The sequence below is a fragment of the Anopheles merus genome, chromosome 2R (genome assembly GCF_017562075.2).
Source record: "Anopheles merus strain MAF chromosome 2R, AmerM5.1, whole genome shotgun sequence".
NCBI classification, from domain to species: domain Eukaryota; kingdom Metazoa; phylum Arthropoda; class Insecta; order Diptera; family Culicidae; genus Anopheles; species Anopheles merus.
Window position 1 is genome coordinate 34996890 of NC_054082.1, and position 24955 is coordinate 35021844.

General features: G+C 47.4%; 1 protein-coding gene across 6 annotated transcripts in view; it reads left to right on the forward strand.

Moving 5' to 3' along the window:
* LOC121587772 (nephrin-like) overlaps positions 1–24406 on the forward strand; it is an 86218-nt gene extending 61812 nt beyond the window's left edge. For all 6 annotated transcript variants that reach the window (XM_041904886.1, XM_041904884.1, XM_041904888.1 and 3 more), the window contains 15 exons: positions 1889–1950; positions 2296–2540; positions 6643–6715; positions 12814–12965; positions 13727–13877; positions 14126–14256; positions 14689–14842; positions 16802–16893; positions 17015–17402; positions 17541–17653; positions 20000–20101; positions 20396–20480; positions 21654–21772; positions 22147–22419; positions 22546–24406. In XM_041904886.1, the coding sequence (XP_041760820.1) occupies positions 1889–1950; positions 2296–2540; positions 6643–6715; positions 12814–12965; positions 13727–13877; positions 14126–14256; positions 14689–14842; positions 16802–16893; positions 17015–17402; positions 17541–17653; positions 20000–20101; positions 20396–20480; positions 21654–21772; positions 22147–22419; positions 22546–23007 (2602 nt within the window). In that variant the 3' untranslated portion in view covers positions 23008–24406. The remainder of the gene's footprint in view (positions 1–1888; positions 1951–2295; positions 2541–6642; positions 6716–12813; positions 12966–13726; positions 13878–14125; positions 14257–14688; positions 14843–16801; positions 16894–17014; positions 17403–17540; positions 17654–19999; positions 20102–20395; positions 20481–21653; positions 21773–22146; positions 22420–22545) is intronic.
* The last annotated feature ends 549 nt before the right edge of the window (positions 24407–24955 follow it).

Consider the following 24955-nt stretch of genomic DNA (forward strand, 5'->3'; position numbering starts at 1 on the left):
AACGAATCCTGTCAATATCCACTTTGACCACTTATCGGTCCCATTTTCTTCGGTCTGCACTCTCGAACTTCAAACCCCTCTATCCGGGATCCCCCGAAAGTATACTATCATTCAAATCCCCCCCCCCCCTCCAGCCTACTTGTTGTTGTCAAGTGTATGTTTCTATCGTCAATGTTTTTCGATGTTTTCTCCCTCTCTATTTGCCATCAACTTGCCAACACTGGCACCCCACATTGTCGGGAAGGTCCCCGTTACCGGCGATGGATTGACATTCGTTTAAATTCACCACTGCCACGAGTGTGTCCTTGGTGCGACATTTCCTCTCGAGTTTGGCTTCTTTCTTTTCTTTTCTTTTTTTGTTGTTGTTGCCTATATCACAGCGTCGCTTCCAACTACCGGATGCAAATATTCAAATCCAATTTCCGTCGCTAGAAAGGGTAGAAATCGAATCGAGAGCGCCTGTGACAACAACCGAAACTGAAACACGCTGCAAACATGATGGTAGGAAAACGAACAACGCAGGATGACGTCGCAACAACTCGCTCGCTGGAGGAAAATGGCTAGTGGCCATGCCAAAGCTCTGCTTCGGGCCAGGAACTGGGGATATTTGTTAATACAACGAACAGAAGAGAATGCAAAACTTTCACAATAAAATGCAAAAATGATCCAACCGAAAGCAGTATGAAAGAAAAAAAAAAGACACAACTTGCTTAGGGAGCCTTTTTGCCTGGTGCATTTTTTGTTTTCATGGGATTTCTTTCCATTTAATAGCCTTCCCCGAAACAAAACACACAGCTCAATCGTATATCGAAAGCGAAAGGAAGCGCTCAAATTGATCCCTAACAAGCAAGCTCAGGGAATGGACCAGCCGACGCGTTGGCGTTGGTGGGCACATTTGGCAAAACATCTTCCATTCCCAACGACCAGTGGAAGTGGGTTTGCTTTCACAAAGGACATGGCAACATGGAAAAAAAGGGATGCATCCTGCCGGCCACGAAGGACGAGCCGAAGGCGAAGCAAAAACTGGCTGTGCCTTATTTCTTTTTTATTCGATTTGTTCGAAAAGGCACATAAAGCTGCTTGTTCGCATTCGCTTGCCCTTCTCGAGCATTGCGAGCTTATGTTCCGAGTCCCTCCCCGCTACACGCTACTGCACATCGCCGAAGCATTGCAAAGCACGAGCAAAAAAAAACCCTCCCCCCGGAAGGGATGCCTGTAAGTCGTTGAAAAACAATAAAAGCAACAACAACAGCAAAAAGCTCCCATCGATAATGGTTCCATCGATAAGAGAGTGAAGACGAAAGAAAAAAGGGCACACAGACACACACACACACAGAAAAAACTACAACAAAACATAAAGAGTTATAAATTTTGAATCAATTACAAATATCCTTACTAGTCATGAGAAAAGACAACAAAGAGCAAGACTTCGTGGAAGGAAATGGAAACTTAAGGGGGAAAAGGGCACACAAGATCATCCGATGAAGATTTAGTTCCGACAGGGAACAAGCATATTGAAGGTATATCTACAGGGCGCGCATGGGAAATTGTTTATAAGTCAGCACGGTGGCATATTGTGGAACAAATCCGTTTCCAAATATGAGAGCTAAAGGGAAGTGTCGGGTAATGGACATGTTTAGCTTAAGTTACCTCTGTTATAGAAATTACAATGATACTTTGTTTGAAGATTTTAAGATATTATTTACCAGGTAAATTAAGAATAAATGTAGGCCCTTTGATAAAAAATTGCTGGGAATCCAAGCTTACAAGCAATACTATGTATCCCTGATCCTTGTCACTACTAAACAAAATGTTTTTTTTTTCTCTTAATCTGCTTTCCATTCTTTAAACATGCAAAAATAAACCCCTAAACAACGACCCGATCCAGATGTCGGGTGGATTTTCACAAATCGCCCACGAAAAACTGTCGGATCCAGCTGGATGTTCTTGGTAAGTATCGTACCACCCGAGCGCCCCGAAGCGAGAAGTAGGGAACGTCCCATATCCCATTGTGCCATCATCACCACCACCACCATCAAACAAGATGGCCGGAAATTGTGTTTCTTGAGCTTTTCCTCCAAAAGTCACAAGAAAAGAAGCTCAGCTCACATATCTTCTAGAAAGATAGCGCGTTCCCTCCCATTACCCCCACTTCTCGCTTCACGTGTGCGTTAGCGGGTTATCGGCAGGTTATCTCGTGCTGCCGCACGCTTTCTTTCCCACCTATCTGTACAAACCGTCAGTGCTTGTGACACAATTTCCATCCAATCTCTCTCCCTGCCACCTTCCCAACAGTACCACCGGCAAAGATTACCATCCTGGACGAGCAGGGGGCGGCCGTGCTGAACAACGTCGTCGGACCGTACCGGGAGAATGCGGACATTAATATGACCTGCATCTCGAGCGGTGGCCAGCCGGCCCCGAAGGTAACCTGGTGGCGGGAGCATGCCCTGCTGGACGATTCGTACCTCGTGCTGCCGGACGGTACGGTTAAGAACGTCCTCTATCTGGAGAAGCTGTCACGCCACGATCTACACTCGGTAAGTTGTGTCAACGTTTGCGATGGGCGGATGGGGCCCCGTCTCATGCCCGCCTCATGCTATGTGTGTGTGTGTGTGTGTGAGTGTTGGTGCTTTTTTTCCTACTCCGCCCGAGACTTTCTTACGGCAGGCGGGTTTATTCCCGCATTATGCTAATACGATCCTGTGTCATATCCTGTGTGCACACAGGGATGCGGGAAGCTTCTTTTTTGCTTGTCCACCAGTGGGGTTTCGTTTTTCACACACACACACACACACACACACACACACACACACACACACACACACACACACTCCATTCCCGCCCTTCCCTACTGCGGGGCGATGAAATCTTGTTAGGTCGGTGACTTAAAGTTACCGCCTGCCGACGTTTGACAAGTGCCAGCGTTCGTCCTTTGGCGTGTCCAAGGAGATGATTGATCGTGTTTAGCAGCACTGTTACGGAGCACTATCATCTCCGGGGAGGATGAGAGAATGTGGATGTCACTAAGTGAATTGTATCAATTTGCGAAATGTTCTCTGTTCGTTGAGTTGCGCTTTTTCTCCGTCCCGTTTTTTGATGCCATTCAATGACGATGACGGTGACAGCTTTTTCTCGGCCCCTACTGTCTCGATGAGAAGCGATAAAAAATGCTTACTTCAAGGCAAGGACATCACAAAAATAGAACCAAATAGACAACATTCATGATTGACGATGTTGTGTGCCCAGAAATACACTGGATGACTTACATATTCCTTCCCGGAATGAGTCGCTAATCTTAGAAAAGGTGTCTTACAAACAGAAAGATAAAAAATCGAATGATACTGATTTTAAGCAAAGTATTTTTAGTCCAAACACATTGCTTCCTACATGAACTAACAATAGGCAACCCAAAACTACATCATTATGCATCGCAAATAGCAGGAACTTGTCCCACCCATTTTCAGTTATGTCCTTCGGCTAATCCTCCTTTGAACCTACTTCAATTGAGCCACCTTAAAGACGCCTTTCGTCACAACTAAGCCCGTCGCGACAACGATGGCCCAGCGTTCACCATTGACAACCTTATTTCCTCGCCTTAAGCACAAACTACCCACAGAGCACAGCGGCGACACCGATGACCCATGGCTTTGCCCAATGACCTTTACAATTGGATTACTCGTAACAGCCCGATACGTGTTCGGGTCGGTAGCGTTCTGGGTGTGGGGGCAGTTTTCTTGGGGATTTTAAATAACACTGCACATCGAACAACGACTTTGTCACCACTAATAACAGCCCCTAGGTAATGGTACAATGGTACAACCTTACCGCCTCCGACGCAACATTGCGAGAAAGTTCGTGTGTCTCGCGGGTATGCCGGTCCGGTCCGGATAATTATCCTGGGACAAATGGCTACCCATTCCAACCTTCCACAAGGCTTCGGGTTCGGAAAACCTATCGGGTTTCCGTTCGCTAGCCAAGCTCAACCCTTGGCTGAGAAAGCCGTCTTGCCGTCCCGGTGTAATACTGTGTCTGAAAGACGTTAAGCCATTTGTGGTTTTGTGGAACGACCACAAAGCTGGTGGTAGTTCACTTTTGGAGGTCAGCAAAAACAACGCAAGCTAGAGAACCGTTTTCACACTCTGCTGGGAAGGGAGTATCATTCCGATAACTCACTCTCTCTCTCTCTCTCTCTCTCTCTCTCTCTCTCTCTCTCTCTCTCTCTCTCTCTCTCTCTCTCTCTCTCTCTCTCTCTCTCTCTCTCTCTCTCTCTCTCTCTCTTCTCCCTCTATTTCTTTGGTTTTCAATCATCGTTTACTTACCAAAGATTGACCTTTGTGTAAGCCCTAAAGGAAGGTTAGATAAAATCCAGAAGGAAGAAAAAGTCCTAAACTTAACCCGAGTGACGTAAACTATCCTTCCTTGGTTTTCGCTGTTTTCGGTTAAGTACGGTTGATTGATTAACCTTTGTCGGTTTTGAAGGGAAAGGAAAAGAAATGCAAACCTTCCCTCGCTTACCTCGCTCTGTCGGTTACGAGGAACCACATTTCTGCGCTCCTTTCGCGCCGAACATCCTTTGCATGGGCGTGGGTTGGCTCAAGAGTGCGCCTCAAGCTTTCCTTACGGCGGTAGGTATTTTCCCTCCAAAAACCGTGTTCCAGCGCGAAAGTGTTTCCCTCGCTTGACCCGTGCTTTGCTTTGGCTTTGCCTGTGCATACCACACGCACCGGAAGTGGTCGGGACCGGAGTTTGAACAGTGTTTATTTTACGCTTATACTTCCTGCCCCGTTCTGCTAGAGAGTGTTCGTGTAAATATGTATTTTTTCCTGCCCGCATGAAGCTAGTCCGGATGCGCCCGGAGAGGTAGCACGTGGTAGCAGGAAACCGATTTATGATTTTCGTAACACTAATAATAATAACGACGATGTTGATGATGATGATGATGACGAGCATAATGATGTTGATGTTGGTAAGCTTTTTTCGATTGTTATGACCCCGTGCCCGTGGATCGATAAATTCCCGCACATGGCCAGTGGCTAGCGTTAGCCGAAAGTCATCGTCAGCACACAAAAACCAACGTTTCACCGGAAACCCATTTTAGGGGGGGTGGGGGAGGGGTTGGATGGATAATGGGTGGATGATGGGGTGGAACAAAATCCGATCGGATAACTCGGTAACGATGCACTGACACTAAACCCCTCACGAACTCCATTGTGTTGTCATTATCATGCATCGGGAGCACACACACACACACACACACACACACACACACACACACACACCACACACACACACACACACACACACACACACACACACGCACAAAAGAAAACAATACAAGAGTAAGAAACGGGTCCGACAAAAAATAAATCCCCATTTCAACCGGGTACGAAGCAACGAATCGAACAAAACTACCCCGTAATCGGGCGGGGGTTGGATTTTCGGATGTACGGAACCACACCACCGGAAGGAACGATAAATCATTCCACCACACATGAGTGTGTGTGTGTGTGTGTGTGGGTGTGTGTTCGCTCCATTGTTTCGGGAAGGAAGAGCGATGGAATTGAAAGATTTGGCTTAATCCTTGCGATTGAATCGTTCAATATAAAGCGCAGCCCCCGCGTGTGTGCTATCGGTGCATCAGGTACCGACGGTGGCTGAGCTTACCGACCGGAAGGAAAATCCGAGTGCAGTAAATTCGAGGAGTCCGAGGATTTGATGGTGGGCGGAATGTGAAACAAACAATTGAACATTAATCACCGTTTTGTTCATAAATTGTCCATGGTGTTTCCATGGGGAGGAGGAAAAACGACTGCATAAGGTGATTACATTCAGGATACGTTATTTATTCAAGGGTTTTGACGGGTTTAGGCTTTCAAGTAGTGTACAAATATTGGATTAACATCCTTTCTTTTCAATATCGCCATTCAATTTGTGAAATTTTTTGTTCATTTTTTATTTGAACTTTGATAGAATTTTTTATATATTTTTTAATTACAAACATAGCCTACATAACATTCCAGTTTTTTTTGCCATTTTCAATGAATTTTGAGTAACGAAGAAAACTATTCAAATATTGTTCTTTGCTTGTGGGTTTCAATTCAAAAAAGATACATTTATTAAACAACGCTTGCATTAATTACCCTTCCACTTAACGATCTTAACTTAACAAAATAATTGCCCCAATCATTGGCCGCCAGTGGAAAACTTTCAACGCTACGACCAATGCCGTTGCCGGATTGAACTTTCACACGAACACTAATCAATCACGTCCTGTTTCGAGTGGTGTATCGACCGAATAAAAACCATCCACCAAGCCCACCGTGGCTCAGTCCCGTGATAAACCTTCTTATTCCCCGCCAACTGTGTGGGCTTTGTTTAATCGTAATCGCATGTCCACCGGTTGAAAAGTGGCAAACCATCGACAATCATCAGACTTGTTCTGGCGGTTGTTTTGTGATAAATACAGCAACCCACGATGGGCACCATACTACTCCCAACCGTCACGCTGGGAATCATCCCAACCGCCTGGCTGCGATGCGTCAGCCAAGGGAGCGGGCTGTTCGGGCGTTCCGAAAGGTAAAGTTTTAATTATGAACAAATGTTTAACGTACCCTCGTTTCTCTTCCCTTCCATTTGCAGGTTTACACGTGCCAGGCGAGCAACGGTCACGTCGTGCCACCGCTTTCCAGCGCCGTCAAGCTGGACATGAAGCGTAAGTATATATATCTGAGAAATGAGTAGCGCTCTGCCAGTGGGTCGCTCAATCTTTCCCAACCCATTTGCACCCATCGTCACACACTCGCTCCCCTCCCCGGTTTCGGTTTCGGTTTGTTGCGGTAAACTTTTCCAATCATTAGCGCTCGCATTAGATCGTTTACAAAGCGAGCCAAATCCATTCCCCAAGGCTCGATGCGCGCGAGCGAACAACGTGAGCCTGTTCAAGAAATATTAAACTACATTTTCCAACCACCGAAAAATGGCCCAGCAACTGGACTGTTTTAGTAGCGAGCTAGCGCAGTGCCGGTTGGGAAAACTTTCCCTTTTCATAATCCCTACCACGGGCAACAACACAGTCAAATGTATTCATTTTTCCCGGTAGAGCAAGTTTTAATAGCGGCACGATCCTATCGCGGAACAAACACAACTGCCCGGGACTGCTCTTCGAAAAGTTGGTTTCCGAAGCGGTGCTTAGAATGTGTTAATTAAAAATTGAAACCATTTCCAATCATCCATTTGTGTGTGTGTGTGTGTGTGTGTGTGTGTGTGTGTGTGTGTGTGTGTGTGTGTGTGTGTGTGTGTGTGTGTGTGTGTGTGTGTGTGTGTGTGTGTGTGTGTGTGTGTGTGTGTGGTGTGTGTGTGTGTGTGTGTGTGTGTGTGTGTGTGTGTGTGTGGTGTGTGTGTGTGTGTGTGTGTGTGTGTGTGTGTGTGTGTGTGTGTGTGTTGTGTGTGTGTGTGTGTGTGTGTGTGTGTGTGTGTGTGTGTGTGTGTGTGTGTGTGTGTGTGTGTGTGTGTGTGTGTGTGTGTGTGTGTGTGTGTGTGTGTGTGTGTGTGTAACGAGCGCGCTACAGGTAGGTGGACGACATGGCGGTGAGGGCACAGTTTTCCGCTCAAAGCAATTGAATCGATTAACAACGGATCGACCACTTTTTCGATTGGATGTGCACGATTGTGCAGCAATGATAGAATGCGGCAAATATTAATGTGTTTGGTATGGTTGCAGACTGTTGTAAAATTCAATCGACATCAATTTGTACAATGATTTGTTTGTGTACTGTAAATTTAATAAGCAATTCAATTAAACCATGTTTCACCTCGCTGTGAGATCCACTCCATATGTCTCCATTCGAAACGTGCACACAGAATGGCTTCATTTGTTTCGTTACTTTGCAAATCACATAAAATTGATTAAATGCCGCACGTTTGTGGTTTGTGTTGGCGGTTTTTGATGGTTCAGAGTGTATGATATAATCCATCGCATCCCTTAATAATGCGGCAACAAAGGTTTTAAACGCTTCGCAAAGTTGTGTGTTCAGTTGATAGCATTGCAAAGGCCGGGGGACATTGTCCGTAGTCGCTAGTGCAATTTCAATGTTCACTGGCGCATCTGGCTGCGGCTGGTGGAAACATTTTGCCAAACAATTTGGAGCCGCTTAAGAAAGAATGTTATTTTTCCATGTTTTTAATTAAATCGGACAATAAATGTTTTGTAAAAGATAGATACACATGTTCTGCACGCATTACATCCATTTTCCCGCGGCCTTAATAGCATACGCTTCAGACGCACGTATGCAAGCATTGCTACCTTTTCTGCGAAACCAAGAGCATGCAATACGTTGCGCATAAAAATCAACTCAATCTTAACGTGCGTTAAACCACCCCAAGCTCCCACTTTCTTCCCATTTCTTTACACTACTGACGAAGCAGCAGGCAGGGAAAGCTCTCTCGATCCACGCACCAATTATCCACCAGCAAGTGCAGGCGCCACGGCAGAAGTCGGTCTCATACATCGAAAATTACCATCGTTGTCAGCGAACGTGAGACATCTCGCTTCCCTCCGTGTGCTCGGTGGCTGCTTCCAATTTGTTCCAAGTCAAGTCAAGTATGGTCACTCACACACAGACACAGACTCCTGTGCACCATTAAATAGATTTCCGCCAACGTTCCAATCCATTTTTATGCTATTTTTTCCCCATCCAACTTGCTTCATCAATCTGCGGACAATTCAGCAACGCAATTGCCGTACCGTACTGAGACGGGTACTGTTATCCGCGCGAAGAAAACACAACCAACGACAAATTTTGCGAAACGTGACACGCACACACACACCAACCCGAAGTGGGCCGCAGTTGATCCTGGTTTGTTGTTTTTACGCGATCGAAATGTGATAGTTTTGTGACCTCACTCACTATCACTGCTCGCAGCCAGCCCGAGAGATGCTGCGCACATGCCTTCGCCAGCGACTGCAGCTGTGGGCGCAAAGCACCGAACCAACCAGCCAGCAAAAAAAAAAAGCGAAATCTGCCCTGGATGCCACTGATTCTCGACTCAAAATTGCTAACCTATCACGACACACGAAACGACACCACCGGATGGATTAGAACGTGCAGTTAGATACTGCGATACCATGAGCGGTAGAAGGGTAGAAAAAAAAACTACGGTTCACCAAAAAAGTACACACATACTACGTTCACTCACCCTTCAAAAGGATCCTCCATTGAGTGGCAAGCATCCTTGAAGCGTTGGAACCAACCTGGACGGCGTTTGCACATGCACATGGCACGAGTTTGCTCGAGCGGCATTAGAACCACCGAAGGCATGCAGCTCGCACCGCGCCATCCTTCACACCCAAGCTGCGCTGCGTTCCGAACCGGTCAGAAGAGTGCCACACAGGCCGAAGAGTGGTAGAGTGGCAAAAACACTTGAGGACGCCGACATTGCCATCCACCCAGTGTGCCTGTGCGTTCCTTTGATTGTCCGTATCTGTGCTAGCCGTGTTGGAATGGAAAAGCAGAAAATGTGATTTTCCCTATTTTGTTTCAAGTGCAGTCGTTCGTTCCCGTGTCGAAAGGGCCAAACAAACGGTGCTAGAACGCTGCACAAACGGACACGCACACAATGTTCGCAGTGTGTGTGTGTTTTTATGAGCTGCTAAGCATCGTCAAGTGGTCATCCGGTCATCAGAGGAAATTGAAAAAGAGCTTTTTGCTCCACTGCCCGGCTCGGAAAGGTTAAGTGGGTGTTTCAGTTGTGACTGCGTTCGAGTGTTGTACAGCAACATCCTTACATATGGGTTTGTGTGCTGCCTTTGTGAAACTTAATTCATTTCGCATGCAAATACAGCTTTATATGTTGTAAAAATAGCGTTGAAGGGGAATATTTATTGTCATTTCTATCATTCAATGACTTTGCAACACATGCTAAAAGTTCTCGCTAGCTAACTAAAAGTGAGTTCAATCTCCTTCTGCTCAATACGAACGCCACGGCACGGCGGCAACACGCCTTGACAAATAACTTCAACCCTTTCATTCAACCAGTCGGATGTTTCCGATCGCGTGCAACAGCAGCAAAACAAACAGTTCAAAGCAGCAAATATTTTTAAACCAACCAGTGAACCCAAACCAACGGTATGCCGTCAGCCGGGGAGGCTCAAATGCGGAACTAGAATCCGGTCTATCCTATCATCATACAAAACCCCTCTTTCGGCGCCAAGCGGCGTGACGTTTCGTCGCTATCGGTTCGCCGGATAATGATGTCGTTTCGTCGATCCCGAACACGTTTGCCGCTGGTCACAGCGCTGGCCCTAAAACACCCGCCCCACTCCTTTCGGAGCTGTCGGGCGAGGATTTCGATAAAATGCACCCGCGGCTCGAGGTTGGTGAATGTGCGGTTTTTATGACCGTTGCCGTGCTGCACCGCATAAAGCTGACGATTAGAAGATGGGCAAGATGAGGGAGAAGACGATGGCGATGCTGCCTGGTTGGGTGATAAAACTGTTTTCCCCCATGCCTCCCACCCCGACGACGCTGGGAGCTAGGAAACATGCAACACCACCGCGACAGCACAGGCGTATCATAATTGAATCGTGCAGTCTCTCTCTCTCTCTCTCTCTCTCTCTCTCTCTCTCTCTCTCTCTCTCTCTCTCCCTCTCTCGTCTTGGATGCAGTTTTATGGTGGCCCCGTTTTGGTGACGATAGAAGAATTTATGATACAGCCGCGTCTTTTGCTAACAACTCCTCCGTTGTTTGTAGAGTGTGACCCGCGAAAAGCGTGCCCTTTTGCCGAGTTTTCGATCACGGCCGAACATGAACCCCCGTGTGCCGGGAGGAGCTCGGGTAAACAGTAGAGCAGCAGCAGCAGCAGCAGGAAATGATGATTCGGATATCATAACTCACCCGTTCGCTTTAATAGCTAATGGTGAGCCTTTGACGACAGAAGACTCGTGCTCCGATCTACTACTGGGCACTATGGGAGGGTAGATATCGTGTAGCCGGAGGGGTTAGGTGGCAAGATACACCCGTTTGCGGAATAATATAAACATTCGTAACCCAAACTCTCTGCACACACACACACACGCACACAAACACACTCTAAAGCAACGAACATGGTGTGACACAACCGTTCGTTTCACTCATCACCTCTGCATCTTAGCATGCGGTGTGTGCTGCCGCCCGTCGCTGTAGTTGTGGTTCCGATCTATTTAGGTTTCCAAACACCCTCACCAATGGCCTGAAGACTCCGTCCCCAAGCCTCACTGATTTGCTTACGTTTGCGAGATTTCCTGCCAAAACGGGAAGCAATTTGGTGCGTTGAAGCGGCAAAAACGCCTAGCGGCCTAGATTTGCGTACGGTTTGCGCTGTTGCCGCAGCACACACACACACGCGTATCGGATGTTTGGGTTGATTTCCGTTTCCTGACAAACCCTTCCTCACAATAACAATAACAAGCGGGGAATGTGTCGATGTTTAATCGTGGTGGGTAACGCTTTTAGTGCTAATGAAATATTTATAAGTCTTCAAAAACGATGTCACACACCACCAGTGTGCGGTGGTTGTTGGGTGTAATTAAATTCATTTATCTATTCAAAAGGCTAAACCTTTTAAGAAGCCGCTTATCAGCACTTAACGCGCGGCAAAGCATTGAGAGATTGAGAGAGAGAAAGAGAGAGAGACAGAGAGCGCACCCGATAGCCCTTATCTCTCACCCAAGCAGTGTGGGCAATTTGGTTAATTGTTGCAGTTGCAATCGAACGTTGATTTTAGTGCTTTAAAATGTCACCTCGAGCGGGCTCACAATTCAACAAAGGGCAAGTTTTGCTTTCGTCCACTACCCTGCAATGGGATGTTGCGGCAATAAGCTGCAGCTAAACGATCGGTTCAGTTTGAGTGCGCGTAAACGTTATCGTAATTGTTATTGCCCATTATCTGCTTAATGGAATTAACGTCTCACGTCTCAAAGTTGCGCCCGAAGGGCAGAGAACGAACAGATTAAAAGTGTTTTAAGCTGAACACATTTGCAGACATTTGTTCGAGTCCAATTTGAAAAGCAATCAGTCCCGGCAATTGCCTTCATTAAAGCTGCTCCACCGAATGGCAAATTTATTAATATGTATAAAAATGCCCCTTTTTTCCTATCCAGCGTAACATAATTAACTGGAGGAAGTATCATTTTTCATCGCCTTCTTAAGAAACATCGAAACAAAACAGCGACCCCGTACCGAACCGTGACCCTCATTGGGGAGGAGATTGAAAAATTTGATTCCACCCCGTTTGCTTCCAACCCATCAACCCCCCACCCCCCTCCCTGTTGCTATCAAAAATTATCGATCCAACGACCGAACGTCAAATCAACCTCGCACGCGCTGAAAATCGATCGAACGAACTGGAAGCTGCAAGAACGATTGATGTCAGCCTTCCAAGGGGTTTTGCTTACCCAAACTCGTTACCAACTCTTGCAACACCCCTCCCTCGGCGGCGTACGGCGCTTGGAAAACATCCAGCATCCAGCCGAACGAAGATAAACGGGGTGAAACGAAAGAAGAGGAAGAAAGAAACTACGCACACCGAAAAACATCGCTTCAATCACTGTCAGTTTCGATCCAATTAGTTACAAAACAACATTCATTTCCCTACGCCCCCCCCCCACCACCAGTCCCACCGTACCTTATCTAAACGTGCGCCCTCCCTTTCCTTACCCACTTCCGAAAAAATGCCTCCGAGTGAGGCCATCGTCCGGAGCCTGCCGTCTTTCTAATCCTGTGTGTGCTTGTTTTTTTCTGTTGTTTTCTCTCCCCTTTTCTAATTCTTTTGCAGTACCACCACTGTACGTGCGGATGCAGGGCCTGCGGGAAACGCTAACGGCGGGCGTGAAGACGCAAGTATCCTGCACCACGGCCGGCAGCCGGCCGGCACCGAGCGTTGTCTGGACGAAGGGATCATCCGTCATCCGTGGCTCATCGCAAACGGTACGTACGTATGGTTCTATGGCGGCATCTCTATGGCGGCCGACCGTCCCGGCATTCTTTTGTGTCGGTGCTCGTGGGAGGCGAGGATTCTACCGAGGCGAGGTGACCTACATCGGTGGGAGGAAGAGCTTTCCGTCTGCTTACGGAACTTGATTGGGAAGGAGGAAGGTTTTCGGCGTTTTTCGCTCGCTTGGCTGGGCTTTTTGGAAATGATGTCGGCTTGATGTGCAGCTCGCTGAAGCTGTTGTAGGAAGCAAAAGTCTTGCAAAAAAAGGCCTAAAACACACGCATACACACAACAAAAGGCTTTTCATGTCGGCTATTTGCTATCCCAAGCAACAGCTTTTATACCCTTTTGCTTAACTTTTCCAAGAAATCTCAAATTAATTATTCTAGCAAGATTTGCCTCTCCCTACTCAATCCCGCTCCCATTTTGTTGGTGTTCTACTACAGTACGTAAAGCATCGATTTTATACAGGTACATTACACACCTACACACACACACACACACACATAAACACTCGTACTTACGGAAAAGTTTGTCATTTGTCGGGGCAGAAACTTTTGGCTCGGTTGTCGCGTGAGATAATCTCACTTCGAAGGTTGCAACGCGTCGACTTACAAATTATCGTGATATCTTGCCGTAAAGTCCACTCCATTAACCTCCAGTATCCTGTGTATTTTCTTCTCCCTGTTTCTCTCTCTCTCTCTCTCTCTCTCTCGCTCTCTCGCTCTCTCTCTCTCACACACCACTTCTGCAGACGTCCAACGACGGCAATGTCACCGTATCGGAGCTGGTGTTCGTGCCCGGTCCGGAGGATAATGAAAAATCAATTACATGCTCAATTAGCTACAGCGAGGGAGACGGTCCGACCGTACTGCTCAAGGATACCCACGTGCTGAACGTCAAACGTAAGTAGTGCAAACCATCGAGCGTGCGTGCGTCCTTGAGCTTCGCTCCCATGGCCCAGTGGGGTGTAAATTAGTCAAACTTACCGGCATCAATTACCTTCCGGCATGGTTTTGGCCGTCGTTCTTGTGATGCTAGCACGCAGCACGGTACTGAATGATCATACCTTACCTTTAGCATGGACACTTACTAAAGCAACGCCATTTCTTTCGGGCGCCATTTCGGGCCACCTTTTTTTCACGCCGTACAGACGTGCCAGTGATATCGCTGGCGCTCGGGGCGCCCCTCAACTCGCAAAACCTGATGGAAGGCTCGGACGTGTACCTCGAGTGCGACATCAAGGCGAACCCACCGGTGAAGAAAATTGAATGGTTTCACAACGTAAGTACGACAGCGCGTGGCGAATGCTTGCGTGGTAGATCGGTCTTTGTCTTTTGGGAAATGGAATAGTGTTGTTTGCAGAGCCTTTAATATCGATGATTTATGATAAATAACTGTTCAGAGATACACGTCCGCGGGAGATTTTAAAAGAATGTAGGAATTTAAATAATGCAGCTTCCAATATTTACACACAGATGGCGCTCAACACTTTACTACAGCGCTAAAAGTCACTTACAAAATAATTTTTAAACTCAAAAAAACGATCGATTTAAGAACCGAAAAATCATCTGACAACATAATCAGCGCCCAATAAAAGGACAAAGATCAATTTGCGCCACCGCCAGCTAAAGTCACGTTCAAACGAAGCTTATCCCTTACGGCCGAAAAGTAATATGCTCATCATTCATTCTTTGCCTATCGGTTTACTTCCAGAACAAGCTGCTACAGTCGGCACGCGGCATTATCGTGTCCAATCAGACGCTCGTGCTGCAGAGCATCACCAAATCCACGCACGGCGAGTACATGTGCCGGGCGTCAAACAGCGAAGGCACCGTCAACAGCAATCAGCTCTATTTGGATATCAAATGTAATTAATAACGTTTTACTACAACCCAAACGCTACACGCTGCATCACGTACCCTCAATCCAGCGCGATGAATTTGTTGCACTTTTAATGTTCCCGTTTTGTGTGCCTTGTACATACTGTGCATACCACCGAAAGAGAGCTTAATTTGTTTCGCCCGTTTTTTTATCTCTTCCTTGTCCGGAACAATGCGCTTTTTTCTCTCCAAGCTGATCGAAGTTGCAACATCAGTGGAAGGTTACGGGCATCCGTAGCCCAAACTCATCAGGCTCGTATTTCATGTCCGGGCCTCTTATTTGCACGAGCCTCTTCCTGCGCACGGACGCATTTGCAAACAAAGAATGGGGATGTGATTTTTTTTGACCATCAATGCAAGAGATGGTGAAATTTCGCTCCCACACCCGATTACCATCATTGATTCATTGTCAGTGAGGAACACATTTTATTGCGAGTGGTATTGTTTTGCTTTTGCCATCCCTCGCTTCAATGTATTAATGAACAGCGGAAATTAATGCTTGATCGTGTTTTTTTAAAGGCCGAACAACCCCATTCTTTAGCCGGAACAGATTTCGTGCTGTCGGAACTGGAAGCGAATGGGGTGTCGTGTTCGGCTCGTAAATAATTTGCCCGTCGATGTATAAATCTCTTACCCTTCGGTTGCAATGCGTAACGTAATTTATTGAGGTTCAGTTGTGCGTGAAAAATGTGCAACATCTTTATAAACTATGAAATGTATCGAATATGAGGCGGGAGCTATCCAGATCTAGGGCATGGCAGAAAGTTGAATCTTCAAACATGGATAAACCGATATACATTCTGGATTTGTAATGAATCAGCCTATATCTTTGGGCTCCATCGTTTGGTGTGGCTAAAATCCAGCTTCCGCAACCGATATACCTATACGCCTTCAATTCAAACAATTGAATACATTGAAATTCCCCATCCAGCTCATTGTTTGTTCTCAACATTAATACCCTCACACCAGCACACTGGCACTGGCAACCAACCATTCTATTTCAACCGCAGATAGTTTGTGCAAGCTAGCGCATTGAAATGACCAAACAAAAGGCACCATTCTCCCGAAATGGCAGCTATTGTTACCGCGCTGACAATGGTGAAAACTAGCCAAAACCCCGCCAACCAATGTTTGAGGTTTTATTTTATAAATTTCTCGCTGCACCGTTGAAAGCGAAGCTGCAATTATGCTGATGCATCCTAACATTGCAACGTGCATTTGGTGTTACAATGGCCCGGTTTCATCAGCTCGGCTCATTTCAGGTTTCCGGTTAAGCTTACAGATGAATGGTGGGCCCAAAATATCCAACAAGTTAGCCGTCGAAACAGCCAGCGAATTTCGACGAAATTCAACACACCGGATCTTGTATCTGCCTGTTGGAATTAGGTATTATTGTCGGTTTACCTTATTATTTCAGTGTCACCAGCGCTTGTGTGGTCATTCCGAGAGCCCGATGCGATAGTAATTTGCATTTCCAATATCTCACCAACACATACTGATAAACTCTCTCGTCACATTGGTTTTTGTGGAATTGTGATGAGTTTTCAAGCCAGGAAGGTTTACTGAAGTGCATCCATTTCATCCATAGTTACCGAAATAATTTAAATAATGCAATCGGAGCTAACGCGCTGAACGGTGTCAAGTGCTTTCTAATTAGTGACACTTGCCCCTAATTAAAAGATGACACATTTGGCATTAAACGCCTAAATTCCTGGAATACGCAGTACGAAACCATTCGTCAAATTGCTGACAAAGCAGTAATGCGATGCCCCATGTAATGAAGTTAGGATCAACATCACACTCTTTAAATCGTAAATATCGGAAAGGACAAAAAGGTGAAAAGTTAAGCTCCAACTAACTACCATCACGCTTCGTTTTCACGTTGCCTCCTTTCTACAACTGACAACAAAACTCAACACAAACCCCCCATTCCGTTCCACTTCCAGATCCGCCGGTGTGCAAATCGGAGGCGCAAATTATCCGTGCCGCGGTAAAGCAAACGGTCAACATAACCTGCGACATCGACGCCAACCCGATGGTAATGCATCTTGAACGTCCCCACCCAGTGTGGTGGCGTTAACGGTGTTTCGCAAAACGCAATTATTTCACGCTCTCTATCGTATCCGCTTCCCCTCCCCCCCCCCCCCCCAAAACTCTAGCCAAATCTGTTGTTCCGGTGGCAGTTTAACAACTCGCTCGAAAGTATGCTCGAGCTGCCACCGTACACGAACGTCGAGTCGGAAGCGGCCAACCTGGCGCTGGCCGAGATTGACCTCGAAACAAATCACATGGGCCCCAGCCTGGAGGAGATGGTACGGAAGAAGCTGGAACGGTTAGAGCACTCCGTGCGGCAACAGCAGCTGCAGCAGCAGCAACATCATCATCACCTGCTGCACGCGGGCTCGCACAAGGAGGAGGTGCCGCTGGTCGACGGCCAGCTGTACATGTACCGGGTGGACACGTTCAACAGCTTCGGTACGATCACCTGCACGGCAACCAATTCCTACGGTCAGAGTGGACACTGTGCCTATCACATACTGGTCGCTGGTGAGTATATTGTAGCAGCCCGTGAGCAGTGGTGGGAAAATCTGATTTTCTATTGAGTTACCGTCGTCACCGACCGCCTGTGGACGATTCTAACGCGTGTCGTTTTTCTACGCGACCTTTTTTTTTTTTTTTTTGCAGATGTACCCGATCCCATCAAGAGCTGTACCGTGTCGAATGTGACCGCGTACACCGTGCACATATCCTGCGTTGCTGGCAAGGACGGTGGAATACCGCAGCAGTTTCACATCGATGTAAGTATGGGCAAAGAAGAAGCATTGTTCGAGCGACAATGCTGCAATTGTCAAGCCAGAAAGTTATGAATTATTTATCGAAAAATTAAATAAGCAGCTACACTGGCATCCCGGGAAATCGATTTCTCCAAATTTAAGCCACGCTAGTAACAACGCTTGTTGGGTTGTTAGTTGCCTAAAGCTCCTCCACTACCCCGCCCCCCTGGTCAGCTGGTTGATGGCGTCACAACAGGAAGTGTGAAAAGTCGTTGTCAGTTTTGCACGGTTCGTGTCATGCATGATGGATGTGCTTTATCTGAAATCACACAGCGCGCCTCGTTTCGCAAACATCAACCTGTCAGAACGTGACAGATCATTTGACCTAGATCTCTGCCCCTTTCTGTTTGTCCCATTTTTTTTTACTCTCTCTCTCTCTCATATTAATGTATCATTTGTGAAGAAAACAAGAGCAAAAAAGTGCTTTATGACAGGCAGTTGTTTGAGCGATACCACTTGTAGTCTCTTTGAAGAGCATTGACGTGCGTTTGATGTTTAAAGCTTGAGGACTAGCGAGCAAACTTCAGCGAAGGTTGATGAATAATTGAGCACCATTGCTGTGACAAGCAAGCTAAGGCCGAGCAAGGCTTTGAAAACATTAACTGTTTTAGCATTTTCAACACTAACTAGCTAAAGAAAGCATAAACATTGTAACTGCCATGCCAAACGATTAACTCAATTATACATTCAACAGCGTAAATTATACCATACTTTAATCATTCGTTCGCCTATGCACACCGCACAATACACTGCAGAGCGTAGTGCAGCACCTTACCTAAAATGAACCTCGGGTAATTGCTTTATGGCCATCCACTGCCATCCACGTGCCTGCCAAAAATGTGTGTCCAGTAAAGTCAGCAGAAAATAACGGACTGAATGGACTTTTGGAGAACCTTTTGGTGTGCAACAGCCCACCCCTAACGATGCATCATCCTTTACGTTCTATCTATGCCCGCTCAGCAGAGCTGGGGCACTTGGGCGAGCAGAATAAATAGTTAGTCCAATTACAAATACCATTTGGAGAAAGGAAAAAAAACATCTTCTCCAAACAGCTAAACTTGCAACCATGCTAAATGTTGCTTCAACGCAGTAACATCATCCTTCATCCTTCGCGAACAGCGGCACGGAAATAAAAAACCCATACAGTGCGCCACACAAACGCGTCCACTGCCAACTAACCGAGCAAACGGATCGCAGAGTCCGCCTCCTACTACAACAAAAAAAAGCTAGCTTGGAGGACGCCTTTTGCCGCGCAAAAGATGCATAATCATCACGCCAAACCATTATCCCGACTGCTCATTCACCGGCGGAGTGCTGTCCCGGGAGCTGAGAATGTAATCCTTTCCATTCCATTGCCGTACTGCAAAGCCGCTGTGCAACAACAACAACAACCAAAAAAAAAAGCAAAAGGTACACGCGCGAAAAAGCTTCACCACCCACCAGCCGAGGAGCAGCGCCCGAGAGCTTGCGCTTGTTAAAAAGTTGCATCGTTACCTTGCTCGCGCGACCGAGCCGTCGACGCATCGGTGCATGGGCGGCGGGTGGTAATGGGGAGAAATGGTCCTTTAAGGTTTTCACAACGCAAGCTTTTTTTTTTTTTGTTCATCGCCAGCGCTCTGTTTTGCTTTGAAGAACGGAGAAAATTAAATTTTTCGGCTACGGATGGTTAGGGAAGACCGTCCGTCAGATCTGTCTGTTTCCCGGCCATTGCGAGGGAAGCCCCGCTCGCAAGGAAAAACGATCCGAGCTGACGGGGTAAGACAGTAACAACACTGGCTAGCGAAAAGCACCGCGAACATAAAACGGAAATAACAATTCCACTGTAATGCATTAAAAAAAGACAATGCATTCGCTGCCCCGAGATGCGCATTCGGCCAGCAAGCATGTTTCCTTGCCGTACAATGTTTAGCATTTGCAAAGGTACATTGAACGACGCCCCGAAGCAGCACGGGCAGTGGCAGTGGCTGGGACGATAGCGACCATAGCAAAAAATGCTTCTAGTAGTCCATGCGCAGCAATCCCCTTGACAGCGCAGAATCCCCGCAAAGGGGAAGGCAAAAATCTGCATCCCAGCGTGATGCACATTCAGTCAACATTGTTGCTTACCATTTCCGTTGCACCGCACGTTGGGTGTCGTTTGGTTTGCACCCTTTTTTCTCAACCCAAGTTGAGTGTATCGTTGGGGGCATCGTGCAAAACGGGGTCCAAAAGCATCGCAGTAAAGATAATTTCCACCGACATTGCACAACCGGGCAGGCAGGCAACCAGCAAGCGATGGTTAACGTGTTGTTTCCGCTCCTTTCCGTACAGGTGTTCGAGGAGTCGAAGCGAAAGTTGCTGCAAAGCGTCAGCTACCAGAGCCCCGAGATGCTGCTGAAGAAGCTGCCTAGTGACACGAAGTTCATCATCAAGGTAAGGCAGTTGACACATTTCAAACTTCTTTCGCTGCTGTGCTCGTTTCTCCCTTCTTTTTTTTTGCCAGTAATTTACCCACAGCAGCAGAGTGATGTTCAAGTGAAGCGGACCCCCAAACCGACTGGTGGGACAGAGTGTTCGTTCCGCTTTGCACTGTCAATTATTTCCTTCCCGGTGGTACATTTTTATTAAAATTGTTTGCTGCTGGGCTTTATCATTCATGTTGCACGCCTGTGTACATTGTGGCTCATTTTTGTGTTTGTGTGTTTTTTTCTCTCTTCTTTTTCTTAGATTACGCCCTACAACCTGCAAGGTACGGCACCGACAAGCTACCGAGTGAAGGCACAAACGCTACCGGCTCCCCTGTTAAGAACGGGTAAGTACAGTCTAGAGGGGGGAAACAAGTTGTGAGTTATGTCGTTTGTTGACAACAAAACGAGTTAATAGCAAACGTTTGATCAATTTTGGTGACATGAAACAATGCCAAATGTTCATTAGATTCGTTTTATACCGAGAATGCAGAAAAGCCTGCCAATAAACGATTGAACTCGTAAAATTTGAAAGCTTAAAGGGCATTCGCGCATAACGCGAGTGACAAAACGCCTGCAAGCATGCAATCGGCAAAGCAATGCTTCTTTTATAATGCCATTTCTCAATTTATTAATGCATTACAGTGTCACGTCAATAGTTTTGATGGCATTTATTTCTCCTAAAATTGTCAAAAATACAAATTTAACATGAATGTTACGTACCGTTGCTTCATTCACCTTCCAACAGTGCAAGTCCTCACTTTGAAAGCCATACTTATGATAGCTATAAGTATGTGAGCTGTCATGTGAGCTGTTTGTTAAAGCCATTCCCACCTGCACTAATACTTTGTACGCTTGTGTGCTGGCGTTTGAAGGGAGAGAAAGTGCGCCCTTTTCCCGCTCTATGCTTCAAAACAATCGATCGGATGGCAGCAAAACAGTGAGCAGCGCCCCATGAGACTCACGCCACGCCACTAACTTACCAGTCGGCATCATCGAAACAAGTCAGCTATCAGCTAAGAGGCAAACAAATTTTCCAACCATTTTCTACCACAACCACTCTTACCACCGCTGCCACTGCCGAGTGCCATCCTCCCCAAGCGCGGATGGTTATTTGGCTCATGGTGCTGCTGCTGCTGCTGCTGCTAGTGTTTCCAGCGGAGCGCAGATCAAAACGAACATAAGTGAGCGCCATAAGTTGTGCCGGTGGCCCATTTTCAATAACGAGCAGCTGTGTACGCGCGTGTGAGTGTGCATGCTGGCTGTAAGAAGCCAATGGCAAGGGGACAGCACTTTCCTGTGTGCATGGGGCAGAATGGCCGAGGGCCGAGAAGCGTACAGCAGCCGCCCCCGGGATCCCAATGGTGCTGCTCGCGCCCATTATGGTCGCTCCCAGCTACCGGTGGCACTGTTGGGACCGTGCCCGTCTGCTACGGTTTTGTTTCATAAATTATGCTCTATTTTTACGTCGTTTTCATGCGGTCGTTTTCGTTCTCCTTTTCCTCCGACCCTCCCCGCAGCTCCATCGAAGGCCGTGCTCGTGCAGCTTACGCCCCTGCTGGGGGCTCTCGTCGGGGCCGCCGTGACACTCTGCCTGGTCGCGCTGTGCATCATCGTTTTCGTAAAGTTCAAAACGAAGGTAAGTAAGGATGGTTCTGTGTTCTGGAAATGTCTTGAATTTTCAGTCCTTCTCCACACACATACGCACACCCACACCGACACCGACATGTAATACTTGCTGTGTGTGATAAGCGACTAAAAGAAAAAAAAACTCACTCGAGGGAATGTCTCTCGAGAGAGAACAAAGTCCAACGGAAAAACAAGGATATGCGACACACTTAAGGTGCTGCATGCCTTCGTGCTGGGCAAAACTTCTGAACGCAGCTCACATTAAAGGCAGCTGAGCTTAAAGGGCTAGATTTATGTCATGCTAGGGAACACCAGCAGATGCCGTAACGCGCTCCCTGTGCACTAACCTTCGCTTTGCTTACCTTCCCCGTACTTCCGGCGCAGAAGAAGCACCACCAGACGGCCAACGCCGAGCAGGACAAGGGCAGCGCGGAACCGCTCAGTCGCAACATCGGCAGCCACTCGAGCATCGACGACAAGAACCCGGACGTGATACCGCACGAGAACAGCGAGGACGACGACGAGAAGCAGTTCGAACGGTTGGCGCTGAATGCGGACGGGCTGAAGTTTGCCGGACACACGACCACCGCATCGTCCGGCGCGTACTCACCCACCCACCACCATCTGATGTCGCCGAGCGGGAACGGCTTCAAGAAGGTAAGGAAGTGCACCTTTCGCGACGAATGGCATTTCATGCACCGGCCGCGCGAAAAGGGACGAGTTTGCCTTTACTTACTGAGACAAGTGTTTTTCACACAAACAACGCACCGCTCATGATTTCAGTTCGGTGAGCTATCGCTCACAACCAATCCGGGCTACGCGATATACAGCTCGCCGATACGGAGCTACGGTAAGCCGAGCCCTGGCCAGCAGCAGCAGCAGCATCCGCTCGGCTCCCTGCTGCTCTCGACGACGGCGGGCCCGCAGGGCACCACCACCACGACGACGAGCGCACCGAACGGCGCCAGCCTGCTGCTCCCGTCCGGTGGCCCGGGTGCGGTCACCACGCTGCCCACGCGCACCTCGCCCAACATCTACACGAGACTGCCGCTGCGAGACTTTACGCCGAACAGCTACGACAGCATGCTCAGCATCTCGCAGACGACCTCCTGCTCGTCCTCGTCAAACGGTGGGTACGCCACGTCGCAGATCTACACCGCCAAGATGCCACTGCTGACGACCAACTACACCGCGCTGGACAGTACGGTGGGGCCCGGGCTCGGTCTCGGCGTCGACAAGTGTTGATAGTGTGCCTGGGTCGGCACGGTCAGGCGCGGTAAACGGTAGGTGGGGGGGGGGGCGGTGTATGTAGCTAGGGTAGATGTGAAAGGGACGGAAATGTAGCCATGGCATGACATCGATCGCGGTCGAGCCGGTGGTTGCCCGGGTGCTAACAAATAGGGCAATGCTTTCTGGGCACAAACGCGGCCTACGTCCTTCGTTTTGTGGTTAAGTTTTTGCTAAAAAGCGCTTCCAATTTTGCATGCAAAGAGATGAAACTGCAAACTGGAAGCGAATTGCTACAACTAAGATGTGCCATTTTCACGAGTAGAAGAGGAAAGCAACAAATAGAGAGAGAGAGAGAGCGAGAGTCACGAGAGAGAAATAGAAATTAAGGAAATCCGCTGGCAAACACAGGGTATACCAGGAATTGGCGTAATGGACATTTAAATCCAGCCGGACGAGAAACACAAACGCTCAATTTTTAGTTCCAATACTCTCCAATATGTTTATGTAGCAGAAGTTACTCCGAAATTAAGTGACCATGGCAAACTGCTCCCCCAAAATCCCCTATTCCTTCTCCATCCTCTGTTAGCTCATCAGAAATGTGTAGTTATTCCACAATGGACCGCTCACCCGGCTGCAATGCTGAACAGCGGTAACTGTGGTGTTGTAGCTAACGCTCTTCGATGTATGTGCATTACATTGACACCGCATTCGGTTCGATTATGTAGCTGTTGTGCTCACCATTGCCTTGTTCCTCATATCATTCGTTTCGGTGCCAGTGCGACGTGCTCCGTTTAATTGAAGCCTACCCGTACAACCCGTCATTGGGAATGCTGTTGAATCACTGTTGCACTGTTTGTCTGTTATCTATGGATCGAAGCGTTCACTGGCCCCTCGCCGGCAGAAACGAACGGTCGAACGTTGTTTTGGAAAATCAAAAGTATTACTTAGTTAAATTTTTACAGAAACACACACCCACACACTCCCTCCCGTTGAGAGTTTATTTACGGTGCAGAGTAGTAAAAACAGTAGTGTAGCGTAATTGTATGTGTGGATGGTGCAAAGCCGAAGGTCTGCCCTCTCCGCAGTGTGTAACATAATGGTAGCTAAGCTTAGGCTAACAATGCGAACGACAAAAGAAACGGCAGGAGACGCGGAGACGGACAGCAAGGGACAATAAACAGATAGCGCCCACGAGTTATACCGATAGAGTGTAAGTGTGCAGCGGCACACTGTATATAGCCCCCCCCCCCCCTCCCTTTTTGTACATATCCTATGCAGAAGATAGTGTAAAGAATCAATTGAACGTGTGGTGTGTATCTAACCGGAGCAGGCGCTGGAAGCATACCTGCAGCGTACTAGAGTACTCAGAGCCGGCCTGAACCACGGGCCTGAAAAACCGGGGGGGGGGGGGGGGAATCAATTACCTAGCTAACGATGTAGGTTATGGAAATTATTTTCAAATTAAAAAAAAACAAAAACAAACAAACAAAACAAACGTGATAGGGAAGCCCTAACCCAGCTAGCTGGACATGAGTGAGTGAATGTGAACGAAGAAGCGAAGGAGGGCGGGTGAGCGAGTATTCGCCCTTTTTCTGCAGGGGTTTTAAAATCGACCGAAATCTTGTAACAAATGCAGGTGCAACATGCCACCAACCATGACAATGCCAACCACGGACGAGTTCTTCAATTCAATGTATCGATGTATTTCAATGTTGACGCATGGTGAGTAAGGAGAGAGAGAGAGAGGCGCAAATGAGAAACCCCACAGCACCGGGTGGGTATGATCATCCGCCAAACAAAACAATGAGATGTCACAACGCGCCGGTAGGAAAACAAAAGCAAGTCATCAAACGACAACCATTGAGATCGCTTTAGGAGCTGCTTTTAATTTGGAATTATTTCCGTTAAACACTAATCAATTGTTCATATAGATATATGAGGGCGTACACGATTTAAAGACGAA